At 36.8% G+C, this 25,351-nt stretch overlaps 3 protein-coding genes across 4 annotated transcripts; 1 reads left to right on the forward strand and 2 right to left on the reverse strand.

Annotated features, from left to right (window-relative positions):
* Positions 1-5,575: 5,575 nt before the first annotated feature.
* Positions 5,576-12,716, reverse strand: LOC126619252 (inositol transporter 1). The gene is made up of 6 exons (XM_050287562.1): positions 12,025-12,716; positions 10,510-10,580; positions 9,812-10,147; positions 7,921-8,028; positions 6,992-7,177; positions 5,576-6,326 (listed from the first exon to the last, which is right to left on the reverse strand). The coding sequence occupies exons 1-6, from the start codon at positions 12,167-12,169 to the stop codon at positions 5,673-5,675; spliced, it is 1,500 nt and encodes a 499-aa protein (XP_050143519.1). The 5' UTR covers positions 12,170-12,716; the 3' UTR covers positions 5,576-5,672.
* Positions 12,717-15,905: 3,189 nt separating this feature from the next.
* Positions 15,906-19,962, forward strand: LOC126619265 (gamma-secretase subunit APH1-like). Its single transcript, XM_050287576.1, has 6 exons — positions 15,906-16,110; positions 16,433-16,588; positions 17,533-17,618; positions 18,049-18,174; positions 18,460-18,587; positions 19,481-19,962. Exons 1-6 carry the CDS (start codon positions 15,998-16,000, stop codon positions 19,619-19,621), a joined length of 750 nt encoding a protein of 249 aa, XP_050143533.1. The 5' UTR covers positions 15,906-15,997; the 3' UTR covers positions 19,622-19,962.
* A 549-nt stretch (positions 19,963-20,511) lies between these two features.
* LOC126619264 (uncharacterized) lies at positions 20,512-24,758 on the reverse strand. 2 transcript variants are annotated; one of them, XM_050287575.1, is made up of 8 exons: positions 24,602-24,758; positions 23,934-24,107; positions 23,680-23,742; positions 23,164-23,230; positions 22,906-23,006; positions 22,318-22,362; positions 21,235-21,699; positions 20,512-21,106 (listed from the first exon to the last, which is right to left on the reverse strand). In XM_050287575.1, exons 2-8 carry the CDS (start codon positions 24,066-24,068, stop codon positions 20,936-20,938), a joined length of 1,047 nt encoding a protein of 348 aa, XP_050143532.1. In that variant the 5' UTR covers positions 24,069-24,107; positions 24,602-24,758; the 3' UTR covers positions 20,512-20,935. The 2 variants fall into 2 exon arrangements, with proteins under 2 accessions (XP_050143532.1, XP_050143531.1); XM_050287574.1 differs by having other exon boundaries at positions 24,523-24,751.
* Positions 24,759-25,351: the final 593 nt, after the last annotated feature.

The raw sequence follows: 25,351 nt of genomic DNA on the forward strand, positions 1-25,351 counted from the left end.
GATGTCAAAAAGTGGGTCGCAATATGGAAAAAAAAAAATAAATAAAAAAAAACCTTAAATGTCAACTCACTTTGAAACTAATTTAAAACTTCAATGGTGATCCTTAAGTAGGCTTGGCATTTTGGATCCAACCCGTTAACCCGACCCTACCTAACCCGTTAATATTTATATTTGGATGGATGCTTAACGGGTTGGGTAGCTAACGGGTAAACTCTTTAACAACCCGTTAAATAACGGGTTACTTTGGGTCAACCCGTTAGACCCGTTAGGACCCGTTAACACCCGTTAGCACCCGTTAGTTGAGGATATTTAGTAATTTTAGTAAAGTCTTAATAACAAAAAAAAAACTTTATGAAAAGAAAAAATAATAATAATAATTGTTAACGGGTGAAACGGGTCGGGTTCAGGTGACCCGTTAGCTTAACGGGTTGAATTCGGATGACGCGTTAACTTAACGGATCAGGTTGAACCCGACCCAAACCCAATAAACCCGACCCGTTTACAGGTCTATCCTTAAGCATAAAGTGTATCATTAAAAAATAAAACGTTACTATCAAATATCAAGAATTTACATGTAAAAAATCCTTATAATGTGGTCGGAGATGGGAACAAGTTTTGGGCCTTCTTAACTTTTCTCCTAGTTCTTAATAATATGAACAATTCACACTTAGAGAAAAGTTAAGTCGAATTTATCAAAGTGAGACGCTTTATAACTTTACTGTTTAATATTAATTTTCGTACTAGTATCATAAATTATTGTACAAAAATATGAGGTAACAAATAATTCCATTTTAAGAGATTCTCTTTATCATTTCCCAATTGATGTGAAAACCCCAATGGACAAATGCTAATATAACTCTTTTAAAAATAAGACTCTTTATGAACTATATGTCCCTTTATAATTTTTTATACAATATTCTATAATACCAACACGAGAATTGACATTAAACAATGAACTGACAAAGATTCTATAAAACATTCTACTTTGAAAGGATATTCCTGTCATTTCACAACTCCAATAACATAAGATGTAAAATCCACTAATGTGATCCACGCCACAATAGAAAAATGAGAAAAATGAGAAAATGGAGATGGTAGGTCTTCGTTGTGCAGTGTGCACCAAACTTTTGTCACATAATATAACATTTCTTTTCGGCGGATAATTGTCATATCGCACAGCTAAGCGTAGCTCAACTAACACAAATATTATTTATTTGTTTTGTTGCTTTCCAAATTACACACTCATATATATAACGCAATCTCCAATGGAGAGAATCAAGATTTGTTTAAAAACTCTTCTGCTGCAATAATTGATACTTACGGTATTATAATTTAATTAATTAACAAATTAATTGTATAAATTTAAAGTTAATAAATTAGTGGGGAAATATGTGTATTCTATTCGGTGGAACATGATGTTTAAACATGACGTATATAAGTATAATCTAACATTATTTTAAAAAATTAATTTATTACGAGACTATAATTTTACACGAAATCATATTTAATTTTTTCAGTTAGAGATGACATAAACAAATTCTCTCTAGTGCGCAGGCACTAAAAAGAAAGTTCAAATTAAAAATAAAAACATAATGCCCTCAACTGTACAGGTGGCGTACATAAATTGGACCAAATTGATCACCAGCATAGCAATCATGCGGTGGCTACGCAGGCAAGTAGGGTGCTGTGGGCCCTCCTAATCCTACCTGTTTGTTCGTATTGATTCTGTTCACCGGAAATGCTGACTCGAGCATCCCGCGTAATTATTAATGATTGCGACAGGCAACGTGGGTTGTTCGCCTGTTCTTGTCTTTATTATATCACCCACCGAATGGTGCATGAACGCGTGGCATGTCGTGTAACACGCAATGCATGCATGATCATACGACGTGTACATACCTGCACGTTGTTATTCACCCATCTTTTGTTCGTGTTGAATTAATTTTTAACGTTTGTTAGCGTTGAATTAAGATTTAACAGTGAGTGAGTGACTATGTTTTTTTTGCTCCCGAATGGCGCATGATCACATGACATGTCGTTTAACACGGAATGTATGTATGACCATACAACGTATATGTATATACCTGTATGTTGTCATCATTTCTCTAAAATGTAAAGGTGAGTGACTATGATTTTCTCGAATCAAGAAATATATAGAAGATTAAGTTGTGTGTGTATATATCTATATATATCATGCATACATGATGCATCATGCATGTTATGTGGGTCATGACATATAATTTGGGTTGTGGGACCCACTGAGCCACCAAGCTAATAGTAGTGCATACAAGTCATAAGGTTCGGCTGGTGGCTTATAAGATGAGATTTAGATTTGGAATTTGTGATTGATTGATAATTAATTTAAATCTTATACATATTTTTTTTGTTGTAAGTTGGATATACGGGTGAGCAATCGAATATGCTCAAGCAACCATATAATATTGTTTCCTAAGATGATTTAACAATGATTACCATAACGTTAGGATTGATTTAGTGCCTCAGACTAGATTGAATATCTTGTAAAATTAAAGGTATATCATAGTAAGAAAATGAAAGTAGAGACGAAGTTCTTTACCAGAGTACTGGAGGTAGGTGCTAGTTGAGTTCGTCGATCTATTGCCAAATTATGCTTTAAGATCATGAGGTGGTTGGAGAAGTGATGTGCTTATATGTTGTGTCCAGATAAAAGGAATATGTTTTCCGGTACCACGATTTTGAGAGTTTTCATCTTTCACACGATCTTGCAACACTAGATGTACTGTATACTATGAACTATCGGCCTCTTTGCGGGAATATTTTTAAAGGACCACACGTGAAGAGAAGTTCCACATCAAGAAAAATAGACAAGCACGTAAATTTAGTACTTGGCTTACAAACACAATATTCAGGCACAAACAAAACTTGCTTAGATATCGTGTTAAAGTTTCTAAGAGATGGGCCAAATGGTTCAACACCGATATTGTGCAAACCATGTGTGCCCACAAGGAGTGAGTTTTATTCTAAAAGATCACGGGTAGGAATAAAAACTATTTGTATATAAGTCGTAATTTATTCTGTCAAATTTTCGATGTGGATTATCTAAAATTTGGGTAGGTTAATAAAAAAAATTCATCTCCAACTAAGGGAAATGTTATGCCCTTTATTGGTACCCATTCTAACATTTCTCTTCATTAAGACCACATGAAATGTTGATTACACAATTTTAGTGTTGAACTAATATTATCGATATGTCTGAAATATTGCCGAAATCTGTCAATTTTAATCGAAATTGAAGAATTTCTCCTATTTTCATATCTTTCTTTGATTTTTCATATATTTTTACGGATGTATTAACTGTATCAAACATAAAAGAACCAAAGAAAAAATCATCAGAGAATCCAGATTCTGAGATCTTGTATTAAATTTCCTTTTTTGTATGCAGCATATGAGGGAAGGGCCGGCTCACCAAATGAACAGTAAAAGCTAGAGCTGGTAGCATAAACAATATATGATGCATTGGCATCCCAAGATTTTAGCCAAGTGGGAGATGAATTAAAAATTAATAAAAACATAATGATTGATTGGCTGACAAACAATATCTAAATTAATTAGTGTATTATATATATATATATATATATTATATAATAGTGTAAACTAAAAGATTTATAATTCAAATGGAGCAAAAGACAAGTTGACGATGGCTTGGAACATGGGATATAGATACCGGATCCCAAGGACCAATTAGTCCTAATTTATAAACCTTGTAGACGAGAGGGACGACCAAATGATGAAGGATATTTGGATGTAAAATGCCATTGACAATTCAAGCCAAAAGCTCGCTTACGTTATGCATACTACTTAGGCTGCTGAAAGTTTAGTCGTCACTTCTGTTAATGTTTAATTATATTTGGACACATATTTAATTTGTATTTACAATTTTAATTATCTGAATATGTGTCATAATATTAATGGGTATCAGCATGAGTGGTTGTTGAACTTTTAGTAACCAAGTAGTACTCATATATTATAGCAAGAGTTTGAACTCCTTGTCTCCAAGGGGTGGGAAACAAAATAATTCTAAAGTTTGGGTTGAGAACTTTGGAATTTTCGGTTTGGGGGTGGGAATTTGGGATTGGCATCCATCCCGAACGAATAAGATTGCAAGTGGACCGAGTGACCCATCCACAGAAATTCGCGTTATTGCACCTCAATTTGCCTTGTTTTGATCAAGATTTCTCCTCAGCAAATGGTAAGGATCCTTATGATCAGGCCCATTGGACCGTTCAAATTTTATCCAACGGTTACAATTATTATAACTTTAGAGGGATCCCCTGTTTGTAACGTTGGATAAAATTTGAACGGCCCGATGGGTCTGGTCATGAGGATCCTCACCATTTGCTTAGGAGAGGAGGATCCTGATCCTTGAATAAAAATCACTTCTAGTCACTTCTAGTCCTTTTTTGTTTTAATTTTATAACTAGAATGTTCCTAATTTTATTATTATTATTATTATTATTATTTTTTATAATTAGAATTGTCAAAAGAGAGAGCAGCCGGGAGAGAGATAATTGAATGTTAGAGCATCTCTAACGGCCTCATTTAACCGATTGTTTAGCAATTTTACATGTTGAGAACTACTGATAGTTTCAAATAGTTATTTTTTTATAAATAATAAAAAGTGAATAACTGGTGGCAAACCACAATTATCCATCCATTTTATGGCTGAGAAGACTCACAGAGACACCAGCAAAGGGTTTCGAACCCAAAACCTTCAATTTTTAGTTGGGAACTTTAACGAAAAAAACTCTTGTTAGTGTTCACTTTAACGAAAAACCATATTTTTACACAAAAAATCAATCCTTGTATTATTCACTTTACTCTTTATTTTGTCATTTTCGTTAAAACTCAAAGTTTTCAAGTTATTTTCATTAGTTTTCTCTTTTTAGTTTGACAATCTGTCATTTACGACTGGACCACTAGCCCGTGGTTAATTTTCAAACAGTAGTTCGATTAAAATTGAAATAGGTTGACTTTGAACTTCTTACTTCAGTTCCTCGAGAGTTTATGGTTGGTGGAAAAATGTTACATCAAATAATACAAACAATAAAATGATACTGGGTCCAAAATTGAAGAAATTTTTCAGTATATCGAAAACGCGTCCTGATGCATCAAATCTCATAAAGTGGATCATTTATTTATTTTTTAAATATCCAACAATTTGTATTATGACACTCAGTGTACCGGACAATATTCTCGAGATATTTAAAATCTCTCCACAACTAGGCACAACTCTACTTAAAGACTAGTCCAAACAACTTAAGACTTGACCAATGTAGGACTAGAAATACATTTCAACTCAAACTACTTAAAACTACAGCATTTATGACTGAACTTGCTAATAGTAAATCTTAGTTTGTTAGAACCAGAACTTGATAGGGATACAGTCCCTCATCAATCTCTGTTGGTTTTTGGAACCCCAGAAGTTCCAGTTGTACCAACACTCCATAATTTTCGACCTCGGTTGTCAACGAAAACGGAAAGAAAGAAAAAAGACAGCAAGGTAGCGATCTTCATGCAAAATATTGAAAACACGAGAGGATGTAAACATATAGATTGAGCAAAGAAACATGACACAAAGTTGGTCTTGTACAACATTCTTGGCAGTTCTATCAAAATACGAAAAATGTTGGTACCTAAGACTCATCTCCTTGCTCAAGAAGGCTCTGAGTGTTGCAACCACTGCTGCCCCAAGCTCTCTCCTTCCATATCCTTTCCACTTCCTCAAATGTCAAGCCCTTTGTCTCCGGAAGGTACACGATCACAAAAATAAACGCAATGACGGCCACAACCGCAAGGATCAAGAAAGTTGCACCAGTTCCCACAGATTCAGCGACCGAAAGGAATGTTTGGGCCACAATCAAATTTGATACCCAATTAACAGTAGCTGACATGCCCCCACATATCCCTCTGTATGCTTCGGGATATATCTCCGAGTTCACGGTCCATGGCACAGGTCCCATCCCCGGTGCAAAGAAAGCAATGTATAGGGCTAAACCTATAACTGCTATATACCCATAGATTACACTTGTAGAACCAGATGACTGAAAGAAAAAAGCACCCGAGAGGATGACAAGTGATACAATAACACCACTTAAGCTCGAGAGGGCCAGCTTCTTTCGGCCAAAATGGTCAATAAGATAAATCCCAAGAACTGTTCCGGCAGCGTTCATGGCGGCCACAATTAGAGACAGTAAAATAGCTAACTGGTTGGATTGGATGCCAGCCATCTGTACGATTGTTGGGCTGTAGTACATGACCGTGTTGATACCCGTGAATTGCTGAAATGCCTGAAAAAGCACAAATTTGTAACATATGAGATTATACACTTTATTGTCTTGATTTTGTTGCATGAATTCATGCGATGAAACAATGCCAAGGATTACAACACAAAAGTATGCATAACCAGCAGAAGCAGTTAATTTCAAATTTAGGGAAATTGAGTTTAAAACAATCCCAACTAGCTCATTTATGTCAAGATAAAATTTAACTTTAAGCAGACTATCTTGTAAAATTGGCACATTGAAAAGTCGACAGAAAGTGATACTATCTCCAACAGGGAGACAGTTAGAAATGCTGCAGCTGTCACACATCCCTACTAGAAATTCAACACCAAATAATCCAAAAAACCTAAGGATGCTACGTGGTTTGTCCACCATCATGAGCTTAATGGACACAAAAATTGGGAGATCAGAAGATAGAGGCAAATGAAATTAAATACTCTACTTACTGAACCCTGTCTCATTCCTTGCTCTCTTTAGGTGATGAGTTGCCACTTTACTCTAACCAGATTGAAACAAATTACTAGTATACATACATCTTAAATGCAATGGAAATCTGCCAACTTAAACTAGCAACATATAGTGAAAAATTAGTGTTCCACGGAACCCTAGAAACAAGAAGGATATCCTAGTTTGATAACGTGAAAGTTTTTCAACCAAACACTTAGTCCTACCTGAAGTCCAGCACCAGCCAGAAACGCAAGTCTAATTTCTTTTGATCTGAAAACATTTAAGTAGCTAACACTCTTCTTCTTACGTTGCTCTTCCTCTGCTTGAGAAGAAAGGTAATCTATTTCATCCTCTAGGCGTGCCACATCATATATTTTGGACATCACATCAACGGCTTTATCTTTATCATCCTGCAAATTAAGACCTAGATTTGTTATGATGAAGAAACACATGGAGAGAATAGAGCATAACAATGCTTTTAGCTTTATAAATTCAAATTCCATCCTGCTTCTGGACAGCTTCACAACAAGCTGGCCTCACACAGTTTTTTTCGCAAATTTTCCTTTACCAGGCTTGTTTCACAAATTTATTGTCTGTAGTCAACTATTCACTAATTTTTGTCTGTGGAAACTCAATACCCTGTCAATTTAAGCTAGACTAGTGAAGACGTTGATCATATTCAAAAAAATTCATGGCGTAAAATCCTACTTTCTTCATCTTTCACGTTTTATGATTTTAAATTTTTATACTTTAAGTTCTTAGTGGGTGTTGTTGTTGGCACCCCACAATAATCATCGTGCACTCCTTGTAAGTGTATTTTTCTTTCTATGTATAGAAAGTTTGGAGTGCACAATGAGTTTTTTGGAGTGCCAATAATAGCACCCTTCTTAATTATATTGATGAGTTAATGTAACAAGTTGAGCATGATCAACAATTCTCCAGCTTGAGAAGGATTGTTCAATCATGAAGCATGGTAATTAGGATGCTAAGAAAAGTTGATTTCCGAGTTTGTAATCGAATGGCATTTGGTGAAGATTTAGTGTTCTATAGCGATTAATGTACTGTGAATAAGTATATATAGAAATAGGAATATTGTTAATGTCTCTACACTCTCCCTAATCTTTTAATCTTTTAATGAATGGAATGATACTACCTTCAGAAAAAGCCATCTGGGAGACTCTGGCAGAAACAGCATAAGAGTGAACTGAATGACAGCTGGAACAGCTGATACTCCAAGCATCCATCGCCATGTCCCAGGGACCTGCATTTTGGCACAAACATGTTAAACAAAATATGAGAAGGTGTGACATATCATACCACAGAAGCTACACATACTAAACTAACCCATGCACCAATGCCAAAAATACTAGGGTAAACAAATGAACTATGATAAGAAAATTTTATAAGGCAGTGATCAAACTCCCCAAGCACATGGCATAAACTAAATTAATGTCATTCAGCTTATCAACTAAAAATAAACTTTAAAAATTTCAGGGTTGTTCATACTTATGTTACTTTTACTCGTTCAGATAATGAACAGTTCATACAAATACCACAGGAAGCGAAGAAAAGCCAAGTAAATAACTTTCGTTCATGCAGAGAGTAGAATTTAATAAATTCTTTTTAAACCTTCAACATTCTAACAAGGATAGATCATTTTCTTTCTTTAAAAATGGCTTATTTTTTGAAGTAAAAAGATGAAAAGAACATTCCATCTTTTTCTTATTTCCAGACAAAGAAAATGAGTTGAACTACACTAGAGGAAAAAAAAAAAACCTGTTGCTACTAACTATAAAAAAGGTCGTACCCAGTGCACAAGGCTCCCGCTTTACGCAGGGTCTGGGAGAGGTGAATGTCGGCTAGCCTTACCCCCATTTATGGAGAGGCTGCTCCCAAGTCTCGAACCCGAGACCTACCGCTCATGGGCGAAGGCACTTGCCATCGCACCAAGTGCGACCTCTAACCGATCTGTTGCTACTAACTATAAGTGAAGAAAAATAAACTGCTCAGACATGCAGTTCCTTGATCAGATACGCTACACTAAGTACTAGCATGCTTTCAACAATGAGAGCACCATGCATTATCTAACTTAGGCAGGAAAGAACAGACGAGATTCCTTCAGTAAAGTTTCTCAGCCCCAAACGCTTATTCTGATGCTGCCCCTTCAAAACGGAAAAAGTGGAAACCCTTGATGCCAGCAACATAACGGTAATAAGATTTACATAACACAATTTCTCCTGCAATAACTTGTGTATTAAAGGCAAGTACAATTAACCCAAAAGCTTGTTATACGAGGAGACAAAAAAAAGCAGTTTGAAACTCTACTACGGTTAAGGGTTTAAAGAAAAATTATACAGAAAATGAATGATGGAAGAGATTCATACCCTCGACATCTCATGATATAAAATCAGATACTCTTTCAAGTACATCTTCACTGTCCTGTCAGTCAGTCATTTTAATAGGGAAAAATCTCATTTCCATTTCAGATTCTAGAAATGCAGGAGCCTACTTTGACCAAGTGACTGAGACCAACATACATAATCACCACCCATTTCAAACAATATATTCCAATTCCTCTAAAGTCAACTTCTTTACTTGTTTAGGTATTATTTTCGTTTTTTATGGGGAAAAAAGGTTCTTCAGTTGTCTATCCTCTTGCACAATTGGGCATGTTGACTAAAATATATGAAAATACCTTAATAATAAATTTTATAATCTTCAAACATTGCCAGAAACATTCGAAACAACAATAACTGCAAGATAAAAAAACGTTGCTTTTCTAAATATGAGTGATGCAATCAGCCTCATCCCAGGTACTTAAATAATGAAGTGATAAAATAAAATGAAACAAAATGGCTCACTGAACACAGCCAGTTGGTAACCACACCTCCCCACATGTTGTAACTGAAAACAAACACACTTCCCTGAAAAACTATTTGAAATAATACTGTGATAAAACATAAATGTTTAGCAAAAAATAAACAAGTGATTCAATAAGCAGAAAAGAATGATGAAAGCACATGAATAAGTAAGATTAGTCTAACCTCTGTAAAACCAAGATTTACGAGGTAGGAAAGAAACTGGCCGCCAGTTATCATAAGAACATTCGTGCTCACTAGTCCTCCCCTTATTTCTGATGGCGATGCTTCTGCAATATAAACAGGAGCAGTAACAGATGCCACACCAACACCGAGGCCAACCAGTAGTCGCCCAAGTATAAGAACATATGGATCTGGAGCAGCAGCCATGACAACAGCCCCAATAGCAAAGACAACATCAGCAAGAAGAGTAGCCTTCTTACGTCCATAAGAATCATTAATCCAACCCCCAGCAGCAGCTCCAATAATAGCACCAACCAAGGCCATGCTTACAATTGTTTCCTGTCAACTTAAAGAATCAGAGAGTTGCAAAACAGAAAATGCTCACATAAGCACACTTTTCTTTTGTTTGCTTATGTAAGGAAATTAACATTAAAAATCAGGTGGCACGGGAGCCATTGCCTCTAAAAGAATTTCACCACAATCATGAATCATCCCAAAAATCCAGGTGGGAGACCCCACCATTAGAAATTTAGAATATGGACATCAAGCTACTTCTCAATCTCCATTCTGATCCCTGCTCAACCATATAGGAAAAAGAAAAGGTTCTTCCCTTTCCAAAACTCTTTTTGCTGATGACAAAAACAAAATAATGCAATATCTCCACCCCAAGAGCTTTATCAGAACACTAAAGTTATTTGTACCTGAAGGAAACTACTGTCCTTGACAACCTCAAAATCGTCTTTGATATACAGAAGGGCCCCCGAAATCACACCTGAAACCAATATCCACAAATATGGTGACAATTCAGAGGAAAAAGAAACCGGAAGCAAGACCTGTATAATTTAAAAGTAAGCAGGACAGCCTCTAAACCTTGTCTATATTAGGATCAAACTTCTTATGATTCTGAAAGAAGGCAACATTCTTGCGTGCAAGGGAAGGCGTGACATAAAATTTAAACCTTGATATTCCATATACAAATAATGGTTAATTATATTGTTCAGCCTCAAAATATGGGTGAGATTCCAATTTGGTCCTTGACTTGCAAAACGTTGAAACATAGCAAAATTTACACTCCATCAGGTCAACAGTTTTCTACCTACATAGAAGTGTTGGTCTCACATTTATGTAGATGTGAATGCCAAACTGTGTGCCACGTGGACAAGTTGAAGATAAAAATACATATGAGAAGTGAATACTCCTAAGCCAGTGGTTTGCCTTACCTATTAAAAATTGTTGTATAAAGGGGTGTACAACACTCCTCTCATAATAACTGGCAAGGTGAACACTAACTGAGGGATGAGAATGAGAGGGGTGGTGTATACACCTGTTGTATGCAAGAACTTCGACTTAGAGAAGGCATGCTAAATTTGAAAGAAAAGAAGAAATGCTACGCAACAGAAATTTATTTGAGCTCATCTCAATAATAAAATACTCCAAAACTTAGTGCTTTGGCATTGAAAATAAATCAACTGTCCCTTGACAAAATATTATTCAGCTTGATTCACATTTTACTGCTTGACTAATACTTGACAAATAAAAATCTCCTGATAGTGATAGCCAAAATGTTCAAAAGCTGCATTATTTCAGTTAATCATAATATATAACAACTGCCAGAGCACTACTAGTTTAATAACCAAGGCATGAGAAGCCGGAAGCCCACTGCTGCGTCTGGCTTTGCCACCAAATTCAGCTAATGTATTGGGACGAAAAGAAAACTCAACAAGATTTTTGTCCAATTTCCTCATAAACCGATAAACCGGTTAATTTGGGGAGAAATATGGACATAACTTTGCTTCCACATTCATATAAAAAACCAACAAGAAAAATTTTCAGCCCAAAATTTGCTCTTTATGGCCAACCCAAAATGTGAAAATTTAATTAGAAACCTTGTAATACATCTGCAATGCTTTTTTTATCTTGAAATAAAAAGCAACAGCAACATGAACCACAAATTATGCTCTTCCCCTGTGCCAATGCGATCAAATGATTCAAACCCAACCTTTTTCCTTTCTAACTTTTTCACTAATTACTGCAGCGGCGGAAAGCAATCATGCCTACCGATTCTCTTTCCCATAACAACTAACTATCAAACCTACTACCGCTATCACTCAAATACTTTTTCACTAATTACACGTACAGTGTATACATACATATACAGGTGTGTGTGTGTGTGTATGAGGAATAATTAAAGGTAAGAATTGGGTGAAAAATAGTACCGGTGTCGTAGCCAAAGAGGAGCCCGCCAATCCCAGCCACCACAGTCAGACCCAGAATGTATGGATTCTTGAAGTAAAACATTTTCCTCTCCGGATGCAAATCCAAATATCCAGAGCTCCCTGGCATCGACGAATCCAGCGTCATCTCCTTCCCCCTCTCTTTCTCTCTCTCTCTCCCTCACTGAGCTGCCACTGGCCAGATCAAACCGGAGCCAAACGACGACACCCACGAATTCGAATGAGAAAATTCAAGCAAAAAAGATCGAGAATTTCCTTCCACTGTTAGGAAACGATTCGAGAATTCGATTCTCCAGCGCTGTAATGCAAAAGCTCGTGGCTAGATTTTCCCGAGAAAAAAGAGGGAAAGATTTTCCCGAGAAAATTTAGGCGGTGTGCTGTCGATGCCAAGTAAGAAAGTTTAAAGACGGGATAACGCTGGCAATTTTGGAAACGGAAATTTCCGGCGGCGGACAAGCGTTCTATACTATCAGCCGGCTGTGCATCACGGACCAATAGGATAAGAGAGTTTATTGGAAAAGCTGGAGGCTTAAGCTTACGTGTACTAGTGGATGATACAGATTTAGAAATTGCTCATGTGATATAATCCCATTTATAATATAAAAACCAAATTGGAGAAAGATAATGCCATTTTTCTGGGTTTGGTGAATGGCATGGCCTCCCTTTTTTGTTTTCTAGGCCTTCATTTGGCAATTATTGAGGATGCTCTTATCCGAATATTGTAGATAGTGCTAGAGGTTAGTCATTCTTGGAGCACTCTCGAGGAGAGGTTTTTCGGTTTTTCGGAAACACGGTCTACCAAATGAAACAATTAGTAAAAATTTAGAAATTTAACTAATTATATTATTATATTTAGCATAATAGACCATATTCCCGACGTACATAAGAGCAATTCCACCGGGGACCAAATGTCCCAGCCTCCAGTCCAAAAACCAAGCCAGACCTCTGTCAATCAAGTCCACCCCAACAAACTGACTGGTACCCAGCCCGAGCTGGGCAAGAGCCCAGCCCAAAAGAGACTGAGATAGAAGCCGGGGAAGAAGCCTGGCGCGTGCACTTCACGCAGCCGTTTGGCGAGTGCCCGACAAGCTTTCAGACGCCGGGGCCCGCGTGCAGGCGTTGTCAGTCCCCCCCTCCCCGAGTTGCGACGTGGCTACCTCTCTGCCGTTGGATTTCCAACGGCTAGTTTTCTAGACCGTTGGATTTCCAACGGTAAAAAATTTTTAAATTTTACTTTTAAACTAGACCGTCGGATCAAAGATCAACGGTCCACGTTTTTTTCACAAAAAGTAAATTAAAAAAAAAAAAAGGGCCCAACGGTCAGAAATATGACCGTTGGCCACGTGGCAACTCCCTAGCTCTTGGATTTGAATATTTTTCAAATCCAACGGTCCAGATTAATTAACTATATTAAAATTCATTAAAAATTATTAAAAAATACAGAAAAATTATTAAAAAAATACAGAAAATTTTAAAAAAATTACAGAAAATTTTGAAAAATGTTAATTTTTTTTCCTATAAATACCTAACCCTCATCTTCTACCTTTACACCACATTCCAATATTTTCTACACTTTCTATACTATCTACATTTCAATATTTTCTACATTTTAAGAGAAAAAAATGTCTTCGTGGAAGCTCATTGAAGATGTTACGTTGTGTGAATGTTGGGTTCACACTACTCATGATCCGATTACGGGTAATGAGATGGATAAGCGAGAGATGTGGAGTAAAATTACGAAAGCGTTTTGTGATGTACCTCGTTTTTCCCTTTTTCTATCGAGGTTTGCAACACGTCTTGGTTTGGCTATCTGACCCACGGCTTCCATGACACGGCGGGAATGTGAGGCCTTCTGCCTTCTATGGTGATCATCCTCATCCTCTTCCATGAAGAAAACCTCATCTCCACCTCCACCTTCCTCGAGATTGGCCAATTCTGCCTGTTGTGCCAACAACCTTTGTTGTTGCTCTTGCAACTGCTTATACACCCTTCTTGAAGAAGACATTGTAATAAGAACTCAAGATTTGAAAATGATGAACAAGGATTCTGAGCTAAAAAGAAGGATTGAGCTTGGTGTGAGGATGGATGTAGGGATGTAGGGTTTATATGGACAAAAAAAGAAAGGATGAGGTTATGGACAATGCCACGTGGCACTACGTGATTTGTTGAAAATCTTATCGAAATCTTGGCTAAATTATTGTAAACCGGAAGTGACACGTGGCGTGTCAGGATTGGTCGAGAATATTATCGAAAATCTATCCACAAAATAGTACGTTCGGATAATGACACGTGGCATGACGTGATTGGTTGAAAATCTTATCGAAATCTTGGCTAAATTATTGTACCATGGAAGTGACACGTGGCGTGTCGGGATTGGTTGAAAATAATATCGGAAATCTATTCACAAAATAGTACGTTCAGATAATGACACGTGGCGTGACGAGATTGGTTAAAAATCCTATCCGAAATTAAAACTATTTTATTTTTTTATTCTTTATTTTAAATGGGTTAAAAATCTTATCTGAAATAAACTTAAAAAAAAAACACACCAAATAAATGCGCTGGGTGCCAGCGCATTTTTTTAGGGGTAGAGATGCCTTGGCCTATTACTGTTCACTCCAGTCTATTACTGTTCATTTGAGTGGATAAATGCGCTGGGTGCTGGCGCAAAGTCCACAGGGTGGATTTGCTCTAAAAGTTTACTCATTCTTGAGTGCACTATACTTGCTTTTGGTCCCTATTTTAGGCCTTGAATGTAGTGTCTCAAGGGTGGTTTGGGGATTTGAATAAATATTGTAAGCTGTCTAGCCCCCGGTGCTTGGCCTTTTGCTACTCATAACATAAGTGAAAAGGTATCGTGTTGCTTCCTAGCAGCAAAAAATTACCTTTTTATTTGCATTTTTTCACATTTTTTTCTTGTAAAAAATGCGTCTAAAGCAAGCACAGGCACAAGACAGCAAGCGCATCCTTGTCGGTGCTTCTATGCTTTACCATCAATCGGGGGAAGCAAAAGAATCCAGAAACTCCACTTTGAAACGAATATGTAATTTACCTTTAGTGCATTAGAGATTTTTTAGTGTCACGAAATAGTACATTAAATGTCATTAAACAAATAAACGGATATTAAAATATATAACTTTCTTTTACTTATAAAATTACACATAGTGTACTTTGGCACATTGAAAACTCACTTAAGAGTGCGGCCTCTCGTACATTTGCATGCCCTTGTCATTTACGAGCTTGAATTGATCCCTATAAGTGGGTATTATAATAGAAGGGCAATTTAGACATTTTCCAATAAAAATAATATTGATAAAGCAATTTCATATAAAATAGATCATTTTTTTAGCAAACAATATTATTTATACTAAGAGGAGAGAGAGTTAAACCTCACAATAGACTAATAATAATGTAGTTCACGCTCGTCTTTTGCGAGAATTAAACTTAAGACGTTTTACTTACAAATAAAGAAGAATACTACTACACCGTAATACTAAATGACAAACAAATTATTTTAACAATAGTAAAAAAAAATATTTAAAATTAATTAATTACTACAAACTCAACGTCTACAAAATTCGAATTTAAAGCTCTTAGTTACAAGAAGAAGAAAAAATCGTACCGTAGACTTACAAAAAAATGGTATCATAAATCCTTCAATCACATTCATTCATTGTACATCATGGGATCAATTTTAATCAGGTACCATTTATATTCAATTTTAAATTAAAAAATTAATAATAAATTTTGATATCTATAACAAACGGATATGATATGAGGATTCATCACAACCCACTACCGCAGAATAATCAAAACTGCAAATTATTTAAATAATAAAATTATCTTAAAACCGAAAATAAAAGAGAAATTTGGAAAAATAAAAACCCCTTTTAGGTGAACCGAGTCGGAGACGGAGTCTACTGAGTAAAAAGCTTTCCCCGATCGATCAAGGGAAATGACGATAGCAGCAGGGATCGGCTACGCCTTGCTAGCGCTAGGCCCCTCCCTCTCCCTCTTCGTCTCTGTCATCTCCAAGAAACCCTTTCTGGTTCTTACCGTCCTTTCAAGGTCAGCTTGCACCTAATTCTCTCTCCCCCTTTTGTTGGTGTGTTTCCTTTTAGGGTAAATTTTCCTTCTTGGGTAGCTTTGGAACATTGAAACTTTCAATTTAAGCTTACGTTGTAGCTGTGCTAATAATCAAGCTCATATTTTTACGATGGAATTTGGAAAATGTGGCAGTGATTTGTTCAGTGTTTGCAGAATTCTTAAAATTAAGCAAATTGGAAGTCGAATTTGATTATTAGGAAAGGGATTAATTCACATTTTGTTTATGGTGTATGAATACAATGTAATTTGGGCTCATAATATTGCTTTTTAATCATGTGTGCAGTACATTGTTATGGCTTATAAGTCTCATCGTGTTGTCGGGATTGTGGAGGGCATTCCTACCTCTGAAATCATCGGCATGGTGGCCGTATGGCATTCTCATATTCACATCGGTTGTGTTTCAAGAAGGGCTTCGGGTTCTCTTCTGGAAGGTCTACAAGTAAGTTGGTTTCTTGGGGCTTTGTCCTTAATTGTTTTTGGGGCTCAACAAAGTTAAAGCCTGTTAAAGGTTCGCTAGCATTTCTTATAATTTATAAGTAATGGGAAGAAGTGAAAAAATTTCTCTCTTTTAATGTAAGCTAAGGCATAATAAAAAGTTGGGATAGTTTATTATGAAACATTTCATAATTATTTCGACTCGAGTAGAGGATAGTTCATGGAGTAGCAAATAGTTTTGGGGTATTCTTTGTGGAAGACTTTTGAAAAGGGTCTCACTCGTGAACTTAGTGTGGTTTTAGGATTAGGGTTAGGCAGTGTTCAAAGAACTCCCATTACTCTGTAACTTGTATTGGTAAATGTGTATTATCCAGCTGAGGACCTGAGGTTAAAGAATCTCTATGTAAGGCTTCCTTACAGAATGTTCTGACTTTGTTTTATCTCAGAATGTCATGAGCATGTTATCTTCTAGTTATACCTCAATGCTTTGCCCTGTTGTTTTTACTCATAATCGAAATGACACTCTTACTCTTTCAATGTCTAAGATGCTCTGCAATATTCTTGTGCCCTAGCTTTGTTGATCTTTCTGTTGACTTATTCAACTTCATAATATCACCGCATTCACTGAATGTCATTTTCTTGATTTTCCCACGCATCACTGCTTCTGAGTTTTCTAATACTAAAATTCTTGCTGGTTTCTGCATCAAGTAAATCAGTTTTCTCGATCATAGAAGTTTAGAAACTTTCTGCCATCTGTGGAAGCCCACAACAACCTTTATACTTGGATGTTATGTTTTCTATTTAAGAGTAGGTTCTCTCTGTGTAGAAGTTTTTGTGTAATTCTTTTGCCCCTCTACACTTTGTATATGTGACGCATATGATCTATAGTTTGGGTTGTTTATGGTTGATTAAGGTATATAACATCTCTTGTTTTGCATATTATGGTAGGAAGTTGGAAGATACATTGGATGCTTTTGCTGATAGAGTCTCTAAACCACGGCTATATTTAACTGATAAGATGCAAATCGCTCTGGGTAAGCTTTACGAGGTTCTCAGATTTGTTACATTTGTAGTCATCATATATCAAGAAGAGGGGAGAGGGGGGTGGTGGTGGTAGTTGGTGGGCTTCCACCTTTAAGAACTTTGTGATTGAGTTTATAGGGTGATGTGCTTTTGAGTTCTGTATATTTTGTTGTTGTTATCATTCTATTAGGTTTGTGTTCTTCCATGCAACTCTCCAATTATTTTCTGGTGGATACCAACTGTACAGTGGTAGTCCAAGTAGTCCAACAATAAAAGTTTTGAACCTTCTTGTATATCTGTTTGCCTTGTGATGCTGCTGCTGCTGCATAGTATCACGTTTACTGGTTCACATAATCCCTTCTAAGCCTCTGTAAAGGACAATTCAAACAATTTTAATCTTTTTTGTCATACTAGACTGATTCTATCAGTTTGATCATGCAGCTGGAGGTCTGGGTCATGGTGTGGCACATGCTGTGTTTTTCTGTCTCAGCCTATTAACACCAGCATTTGGTCCAGCAACCTTCTTCGTTGACAGGTGCTCGAAGATACCATTTTTTCTCCTCTCTGGTGAGTCAAACCTTAAAATAGGTGCTTGCGAGGAATTAGTTTTTTTCTTCAGTTATAGGAGTTAGATTTTTTGAGCATGTTTGTAGATATAGGTGATTGCGAGGTTGTGTAGTTTCTTGACCATCTTAGTTTCCACCTGTACATTCAGAACAAGCAAGGGAAACTGAAATCGAATTTCCTGAAACTTTTGCAACAGCATTTTGGTAGTTGGCTGGTGTTTAGAAAAGTTCATTCTTTCTGTCAGCTTTATCCGTCCGACAATTTGTGTCTTGTTTTTTTTCGCAGCACTCATCGCCCTTGCGTTTGTAACAATTCATACTTTCTCCATGGTCATTGCATTCAATGGATATGCAGAAGGGAACAAGGTGGACCAGATTTTTGTTCCTGTAGTTCATCTTGTAGCAGGCCTGGTGGTAATTGTCTCTCTAACCTCACCTATTCAGGAAAACAGACAGAGTCACACACAGACACACGTCAGTGCTTATGCACTTTGTCCAACTGTTTTCTTGACATTCCATTGATGTTTTAATGTGCTTTTAACTTGGTAGTTCTGAAGTTTCTATATATATATATCTATATTCTGGTGGGTTTGAACAAAAACACATTCACGATAAATAAGAAACGGAAACTTGCCATTCTATGACATGACATAGTGGCACATACACATAATATATGATGGATTGGTAGATATACAATTAGCAACTAATTTGCATTATGTAAGGCTCAAGATATGCAAAAGGTGCATACATGAGGTGGCGTTCTATTAAATAAAAGTCCACAAGTTCCAGTAAAATGGTAAAGAAAGGAGAGCTTATCTATTTGTTTATTTCATAAATTTTATGGAAATTGAGCAATTGTTAGGGTATGCGAAGAAGGCATAATTTGAGTATCTAATTCCGTTAGGGTGTGGAAATTGACTCCTATAATGTTTATTTGTTTGTTTAGGCATTTCGGCTATCTCCATTTTTCTTCTTACAAGCTCTTTCCATTTAAGTACAGTGTTTAATGGTTCATCTACTATTTGAAGAATTGTTTGCATTGCTTTTACTTTTCTTTAGTTACTTGAGGATTTATTTATTTATTTATTTATTATCTTGTATTTTATGATTAGGACCTGTTATTGGCACTCCAAAAAAGTCACCTGACACTCCAAATTTGTAAACATACAAGGAAAAGTTGTTTTAGGGAAGAGTGCAGGATGACATTGTCGGATTGCCAATAACATTACATTTTATTATTGTGTTTATTGTTTTCCATAACTTAATGCTACACTAGACCTGCTTGACTTTTGCCTTCAACTTCTCAGACACTTGTTAATTTTGCATCTGGGGGTTGTATCATCGGTATTCCGCTCCTTTTCTTCATCGCAATCCTGACGTTATTGCATTGTGGGAAGATGGTGTGGAGGAGGTTGACAGAGAACCGACACAGACAGGGTAGCATGTAGAATCCAGAGACTCGTTTCTAAGTATTGATGTGCAGTTCCCTCACGCTGTATCTTCTCCTTTGGCCGTTCTCTTGCCCTGCGTCTGTTGCTCCAAAAGATCAAGATAGCATCAACGGACTTTGCCACCCGCAGAAATGTTTTGTTCACATCACGAGGCCACTTCATCTTCAGTAAAGAAGTAGACGTTTTAGTTCGGATATTCAGGGATGTTGTACTTGTGTCAAACAGCAATACAATCGACTTTATCTTTCAGAGGCAAACTCTATGTACCTTTTAGACTTCTTGGATGTTTTTACCTTTCACCCAATTGAAGCATTAAAAAAAATTAAGTTTTCTCTGTATAGTCCACCCTTCCCGCCTGTATTCATTAAAATTTTACATATAGATATTAACATTTTATGTATAGTTTTGTAAGGGGGATCGATCTTTGCACCTCTTTCTCGCCCAGCACACCTTTATTTATCTTTAATTGTTGGATCGAATAAACTAAGGAGAATCAAAAGTTCGACGTAAAAAGAGGTGGACACCAAGAGAAATGGAGTGTGAGGAAATTGTTTTTATTTTTTTTATTTTTTTTATTTTTTATTTTTTATTTTTTTAGAAGGCCATATTTCCAACCAGTTAATTGATCACATGGTATAACATAGAATGCATCTTTTACCATTTTAGATTTTGAAGTTACTTGACCAAATCTCTTTCCTAAATAATTTTGAACTGCAAAGTGGCCAAACAAACCGCTAGCAAAAAAGAGCAACCCTAAACCAACAAGGCTCTCAGTTTTGCGAGGGTTGCTTTGCAAGAAGGTTGTTTTCACAACTCGAACTCATGACCTTTTGGTCACAGAAGAGCAACCTTATCATCGCGCAAGGCGCCCCTACACCACGAGCAAGTACTATTATATTATTTAGATTTCAAAAAATATGATCTAACACAGAGATTACAGTGTCCTAATTTACACTATATTAAAGAATAAATGTATTTTCTTCAAACAAATAAATGTATTTAAAAAAAAAAGGAAGAAAACATTAGACACTTGTCGGCTAATCTTGGATGAGGATCCTCTCCGAATCCCCTTTGTGAGGATCCTAAGAATTAATTCATCTTACCCGTTCATTATACATCGTGCGGTCGTTAGGTACTGTTTGTGTTCAATTTTAAATAAAAACTTCAAAATGATTTCTGACCGCAGGATAACTAATAAACAGATAGGATGAACTTATCCCTAAGATCCTCACAAAGAGGTTCCGGATACGATCCTATTCCGCTTATCTTTAATATTTTGACTTCCTTATTACTGACTTCTGTACTTTTAGTTCACTTGGAAAAAAACTTCCATACATCTCTATCAGCCATCTCCTTCACTAGATGGGCTCCGAAAATGCCTTCTTCATCTACCAGGCTTCTGAGATGCCGAGCTCCGCTATTGAAGCCAACGTAGTTCCTTTTTGTGGCCAAGTACAGCACTCCATATGGGGGCCTCAAACACTGATAATTTCAAAGCAAAAATAAAACAGCGTAAATAGTTTGTTCGTATGAAAAATTGGAAGAATACATAACAAACATGTTGCTTCAATGTCTTCACGTAAAATGTAGAAAGGGGCAAAGAAACTGACCTTTTTTATGAGTGCATAAAGTTTCTTCAACGAGGTCAAAGAATATGGGATCTCTGTCAGCAAGATAATATCATATCCGCCTCCTTGTTCTGTCTCGCTAGCCCTCTCCCATGCCCGGCTTCCTGAAAGCTTCCTCGATCGCCTTGAGGAGGATTCTCGTGCCAAGATGCTACCGTCTTGGCTGCTACATCCATCCATAAAATCCTCCTCAGAGAAGCTGAGATTCATTCCTGTTGATGCTTCACCATCATTCCTTACAATAGACAAGACTGTGGGAAGTTCTTCCCAGTCACCAGCATAAAAATGCACTGACTGGGTCACAGTTTGTCTTGATGGAGTCAGAGGGCTTTCTGTCTGCCGGCTCTGCCTGTCTCGAGCCTGCTCAAGATTGGCTAGGACATTTGGTATAGTTGTGCATCTAATGGTTTCTGCATTCAGGTCTTGAAAGTGCACCGTGGAAGCTCCCTATGAATAAATGAGTCAGATTAGACAAACATTATAAATCAACTTCTTCAAATATGTTCCAAAGCCTATAGAGGTCGCACTTGGTGCGATGGCAAGTGCCTTCGCCCATGAGCGGTAGGTCTCGGGTTCGAGACTTGGGAGCAGCCTCTCCATAAAATGGGGGTAAGGCTAGCCGACATTTACCTCTCCCAGACCTTGCGTAAAGCGGGAGTCTTGTGCACTGGGTACGACCTTTTACCGAATTGTTTTTCACCCGTTATTTCATTTTCTTTTGGTTTAATTGTTTCACGTATTTGGCTGGGAATTTATTAGACCTTGAACGAAGCTGCTATGAAGACGTATGCACTCATATTTTATCCCAATGACATTGAAATTAACATAAAACCCCATCCAAATAATCCCATCTATGGGAAATTTTAACCACCAACATTTCACGTGAGCAAAATGGTTAATATTCTTGCAACAGGAAATGTTATGTCATCACTCAAGCAATTTTCTTCCCAAAGCGCCGTATTTGAAAAAAATTTAGACATCGGTTATTTAAAGAAAAGGAATGATATCAGCATGGGGTGAAATCAAAAGAAAATGGGACAAAAAAAGCCATAAATAATAGCATACCTTTAGGCATGCAAAAATCCCTGGAAGGCCATAGCCGCAACCCAACTGCAAGAATCAGCAGGTAAAAAGATTAAGCCACTGATCAATTAGTAACTGATTAGCGAAAGGAAGTTTAACGATGGAGTAGCAAAGGAGTGTTGAGGCTTATTACAACCACATACTTGCAGGAAGTGACAATGGCAAACTTTATCAACATAATTCAATAGAAATAGAGTACACATTTAAGCACATTTTAGTTGCTTATCTGGATCCGTAATATTTACCCAAGAAAAAGTAATTTAGAGAACATTTCGGCGAACATAATTAGATGTAGCACTGTTTTAGATGTGGTCTCTTGTAGAGAACAAATTGCAAAACTTTCAGGCCTCTGGGAAAACATGAGAACAAATGATTATTCAAATTAAGCACTATTATAATAGTGTCATTTTTAATATCGACCAAACCTTGATTACAAATAGTCACCGGGTGAAATTTAATGATATATCAAGAGATACAAAGTTATAATCACGGCACTCGGAGCAAAGTTTAAAAGTCAAGAACAAGTAAAAAGAAAACTGAACTGAAGCATGAAAGAGCAAGATATACTACCTCAAGCACCCTTTTTCCTCGAAAGCTCACTTGCCCATCTCGAATCTCATGCTTAAGGACATTAACAAGATCAATGGAGCTATCCCAAGATTTCAGATGCCCTGCGCAGTAAATGAATATCCAGTTTTAATCTCAGATAAAGTAAGTAGATAGTTCTTTAGATCTAAAGAGACTGCTCTTGGGACTTTATCATATGACGACAGCCAAATTTGAATTGAAATCTTCACTTTATTGGAATGCAATGTCCGGTGTCCATACCATATGGTTTTATGGATATCATCTCTGAACCATTGAAGCCGATGATATCAGAAACACTAACTCTCCCCTATTAAAGATTGAGAAAGCCATCAATCAACTTATCAACATACTTTTCAACAACAATAATGCAAAATGCTCCATGATTTGTTAGCTATGCTGCTTTTCCATGATAATTAATCCATCCAGACATTAATGCGTCCAGTAAGGTAATACAAGCCAAATTCCACAAGCCATATAATTTAATATTCATCTTTTAAAAAAGCAGGTCGCAGGGAAAAATCAAAAGGATCGAGCACCAAAATAAAAGAGACTTCTAGAAGAGACAAGGAACCATGGCAAAAGATTGCGACTTTCCATAGCAAAAGGTTTAATTGGAAACAGAAATGTCTAATCGGGATAGTTAATTTATAATCAATTTCAGTCTGCAACTAATCTTCCATAAACTAATGACCTAACGATGCTTTTCTACCAAGCCAAGGTATAAAGACCAGACCAAATAGGAGAAGAAAGACATACCTTGAAGACATTGAGTCCTTGCAAGTCAATATTCTCACCAGCATACTTGTACGGGTGAGCAGTCTGCGGTGTATAAATGGAACAATGTCACAATACAAATATAACTTATTAGCCCCCTCTCTTCCAACAAAATTTCGAACAACAAACCCTTACCTTTTCAAACCGAACAAAAACTGACAATAACGTTTATATTTCTTGGGTCATACATGTAGAATTACGATCACAAATGGTTGAAGGGTTCGATAGGATCATACCTTCGAAGGGATAATCTCAACAGCTGGTGAAGGGAGGTGCGAATCCCTCTCCGAAATAGAGGACACGCTTTGACTTCCTTTGTCTTGAGGCACCAAGCCGGGCAAACATTGTGCAAGCAATGATGGTGCACGCATTGTACCCGGATATCCGGAACAAAGGTTTGGAAACAAAACCTTGCAATTACCAACACGTTAAATTAGTCCATGAAGCATTCCTCAATGAATCAGTAGAAAACCAATTCTTTCATTCAGGCCCTTCCCTTTCCTCTTTCTTGTTCAACCAATCCCACCAACTTAACAACATTAATAATTAATCGGATCGGCTAACCTAACACAATGTCATAAACTTGCATTCACTAACCAAAAATTAAATTACCAAAAAAAAAAGTAGAAAATCAAATAATCTCACAATTTCAGCGATCATTTTTGAAAAATCCCAAATAAAGAGTAACAATTAAAAATTAAAATGATAATTTTCCAATTTGCAGAAAATCAAATTAAGCCAAACCCATATCACCAATTACACCAAAAATTAAAAGAAAAACAGGATTGAATTAGAGAAATTAGAGAAAAATACATAAACAAATACCTGTATTTGTGTACAGAGTGTCAAATTATGAATTGCTTGGCAAATAATTTCAGCACGAGAATCTGAGTCCGAGGAATACCCTTTATAAATCGCAGTCCGGAAGATCAGAATCGCTCTGCAATTTCAGCGAAACAGAGGTAGCGGTGGCTCTGATCAAAGTCAAAAAGCCCAATACCAACAGCTTCTTCAGAGATGGAGGAAAAGCAAGGAAGCTTCGGTTTCAGACCCCAACTGTAAAATAAACCGAATTCCCGAAACTGCCACTGAAAGTCGACTGTAATTGGCGGGGATGACACTGTGACTATGGCGTTAGTAACGTGTCACTTTTGCAAATAAAAGAGAGTTGAAGGGTAAATGCGGAAGTCAAGTCCTCGTAGAATTTGGAGAAAGTAACCACACTAGCCGGATTCTCGAAATCCGTAAATGATGTCCGTTTATTGTACATCGTACTATTAGAAATCATTTTAAATATTTTTATTTAAAATTAAATCCAAATAATACTTTGACAAAAATTAATCGTAAGGTGTACGATAAATACGATTTACAAATTCCAAAATCCGAAGAGAATCCGTTGGGAGTTAAAAAAAAAAAAAAACCAAAAGGGATAGGGAGCGGCGGATTTGGTCAGTTTTGTCGTGTTTGATTCCCCCCCGTGTAGAACGGAGTTTTGGTCAACTGGGGCCACATGGTTGACGCGTGTACGTGGTAGGTGATAGAAAATTGTTCCTCATGTGATGAACACGCTAGTGTTTGGTTGCTAGGTAAGATCTAGGATTAGGTGAAAGATTAGGACGGGGATTGACTTTTAATAACAAGAGAATGAGTTGCG

Source organism: Malus sylvestris, chromosome 4 (assembly GCF_916048215.2).
Source record: "Malus sylvestris chromosome 4, drMalSylv7.2, whole genome shotgun sequence".
Lineage (NCBI taxonomy): Eukaryota > Viridiplantae > Streptophyta > Magnoliopsida > Rosales > Rosaceae > Malus > Malus sylvestris.

Coding starts and splice junctions, on each gene's coding strand:
- LOC126619264 (XM_050287575.1), bottom strand. CDS start 24,068: ATGCGTGCACCATCATTGCTTGCACAATGTTTGCCCGGCTTGGTGCCT. Junction 21,700..22,317: donor GGATTTTTGCATGCCTAAAG/GTATGCTATTAT, acceptor ATTTATTCATAG/GGAGCTTCCACGGTGCACTT. Junction 21,107..21,234: donor TTTATGCACTCATAAAAAAG/GTCAGTTTCTTT, acceptor TGAAATTATCAG/TGTTTGAGGCCCCCATATGG.
- LOC126619252 (XM_050287562.1), bottom strand. CDS start 12,169: ATGACGCTGGATTCGTCGATGCCAGGGAGCTCTGGATATTTGGATTTG. Junction 10,148..10,509: donor AGGACAGTAGTTTCCTTCAG/GTACAAATAACT, acceptor TTAAGTTGACAG/GAAACAATTGTAAGCATGGC. Junction 6,327..6,991: donor TGGCTGGTGCTGGACTTCAG/GTAGGACTAAGT, acceptor GTGCTTTTTCAG/GCATTTCAGCAATTCACGGG.
- LOC126619265 (XM_050287576.1), top strand. CDS start 15,998: ATGACGATAGCAGCAGGGATCGGCTACGCCTTGCTAGCGCTAGGCCCC. Junction 17,619..18,048: donor TAAGATGCAAATCGCTCTGG/GTAAGCTTTACG, acceptor TTGATCATGCAG/CTGGAGGTCTGGGTCATGGT. Junction 18,175..18,459: donor ACCATTTTTTCTCCTCTCTG/GTGAGTCAAACC, acceptor TTTTTTTCGCAG/CACTCATCGCCCTTGCGTTT.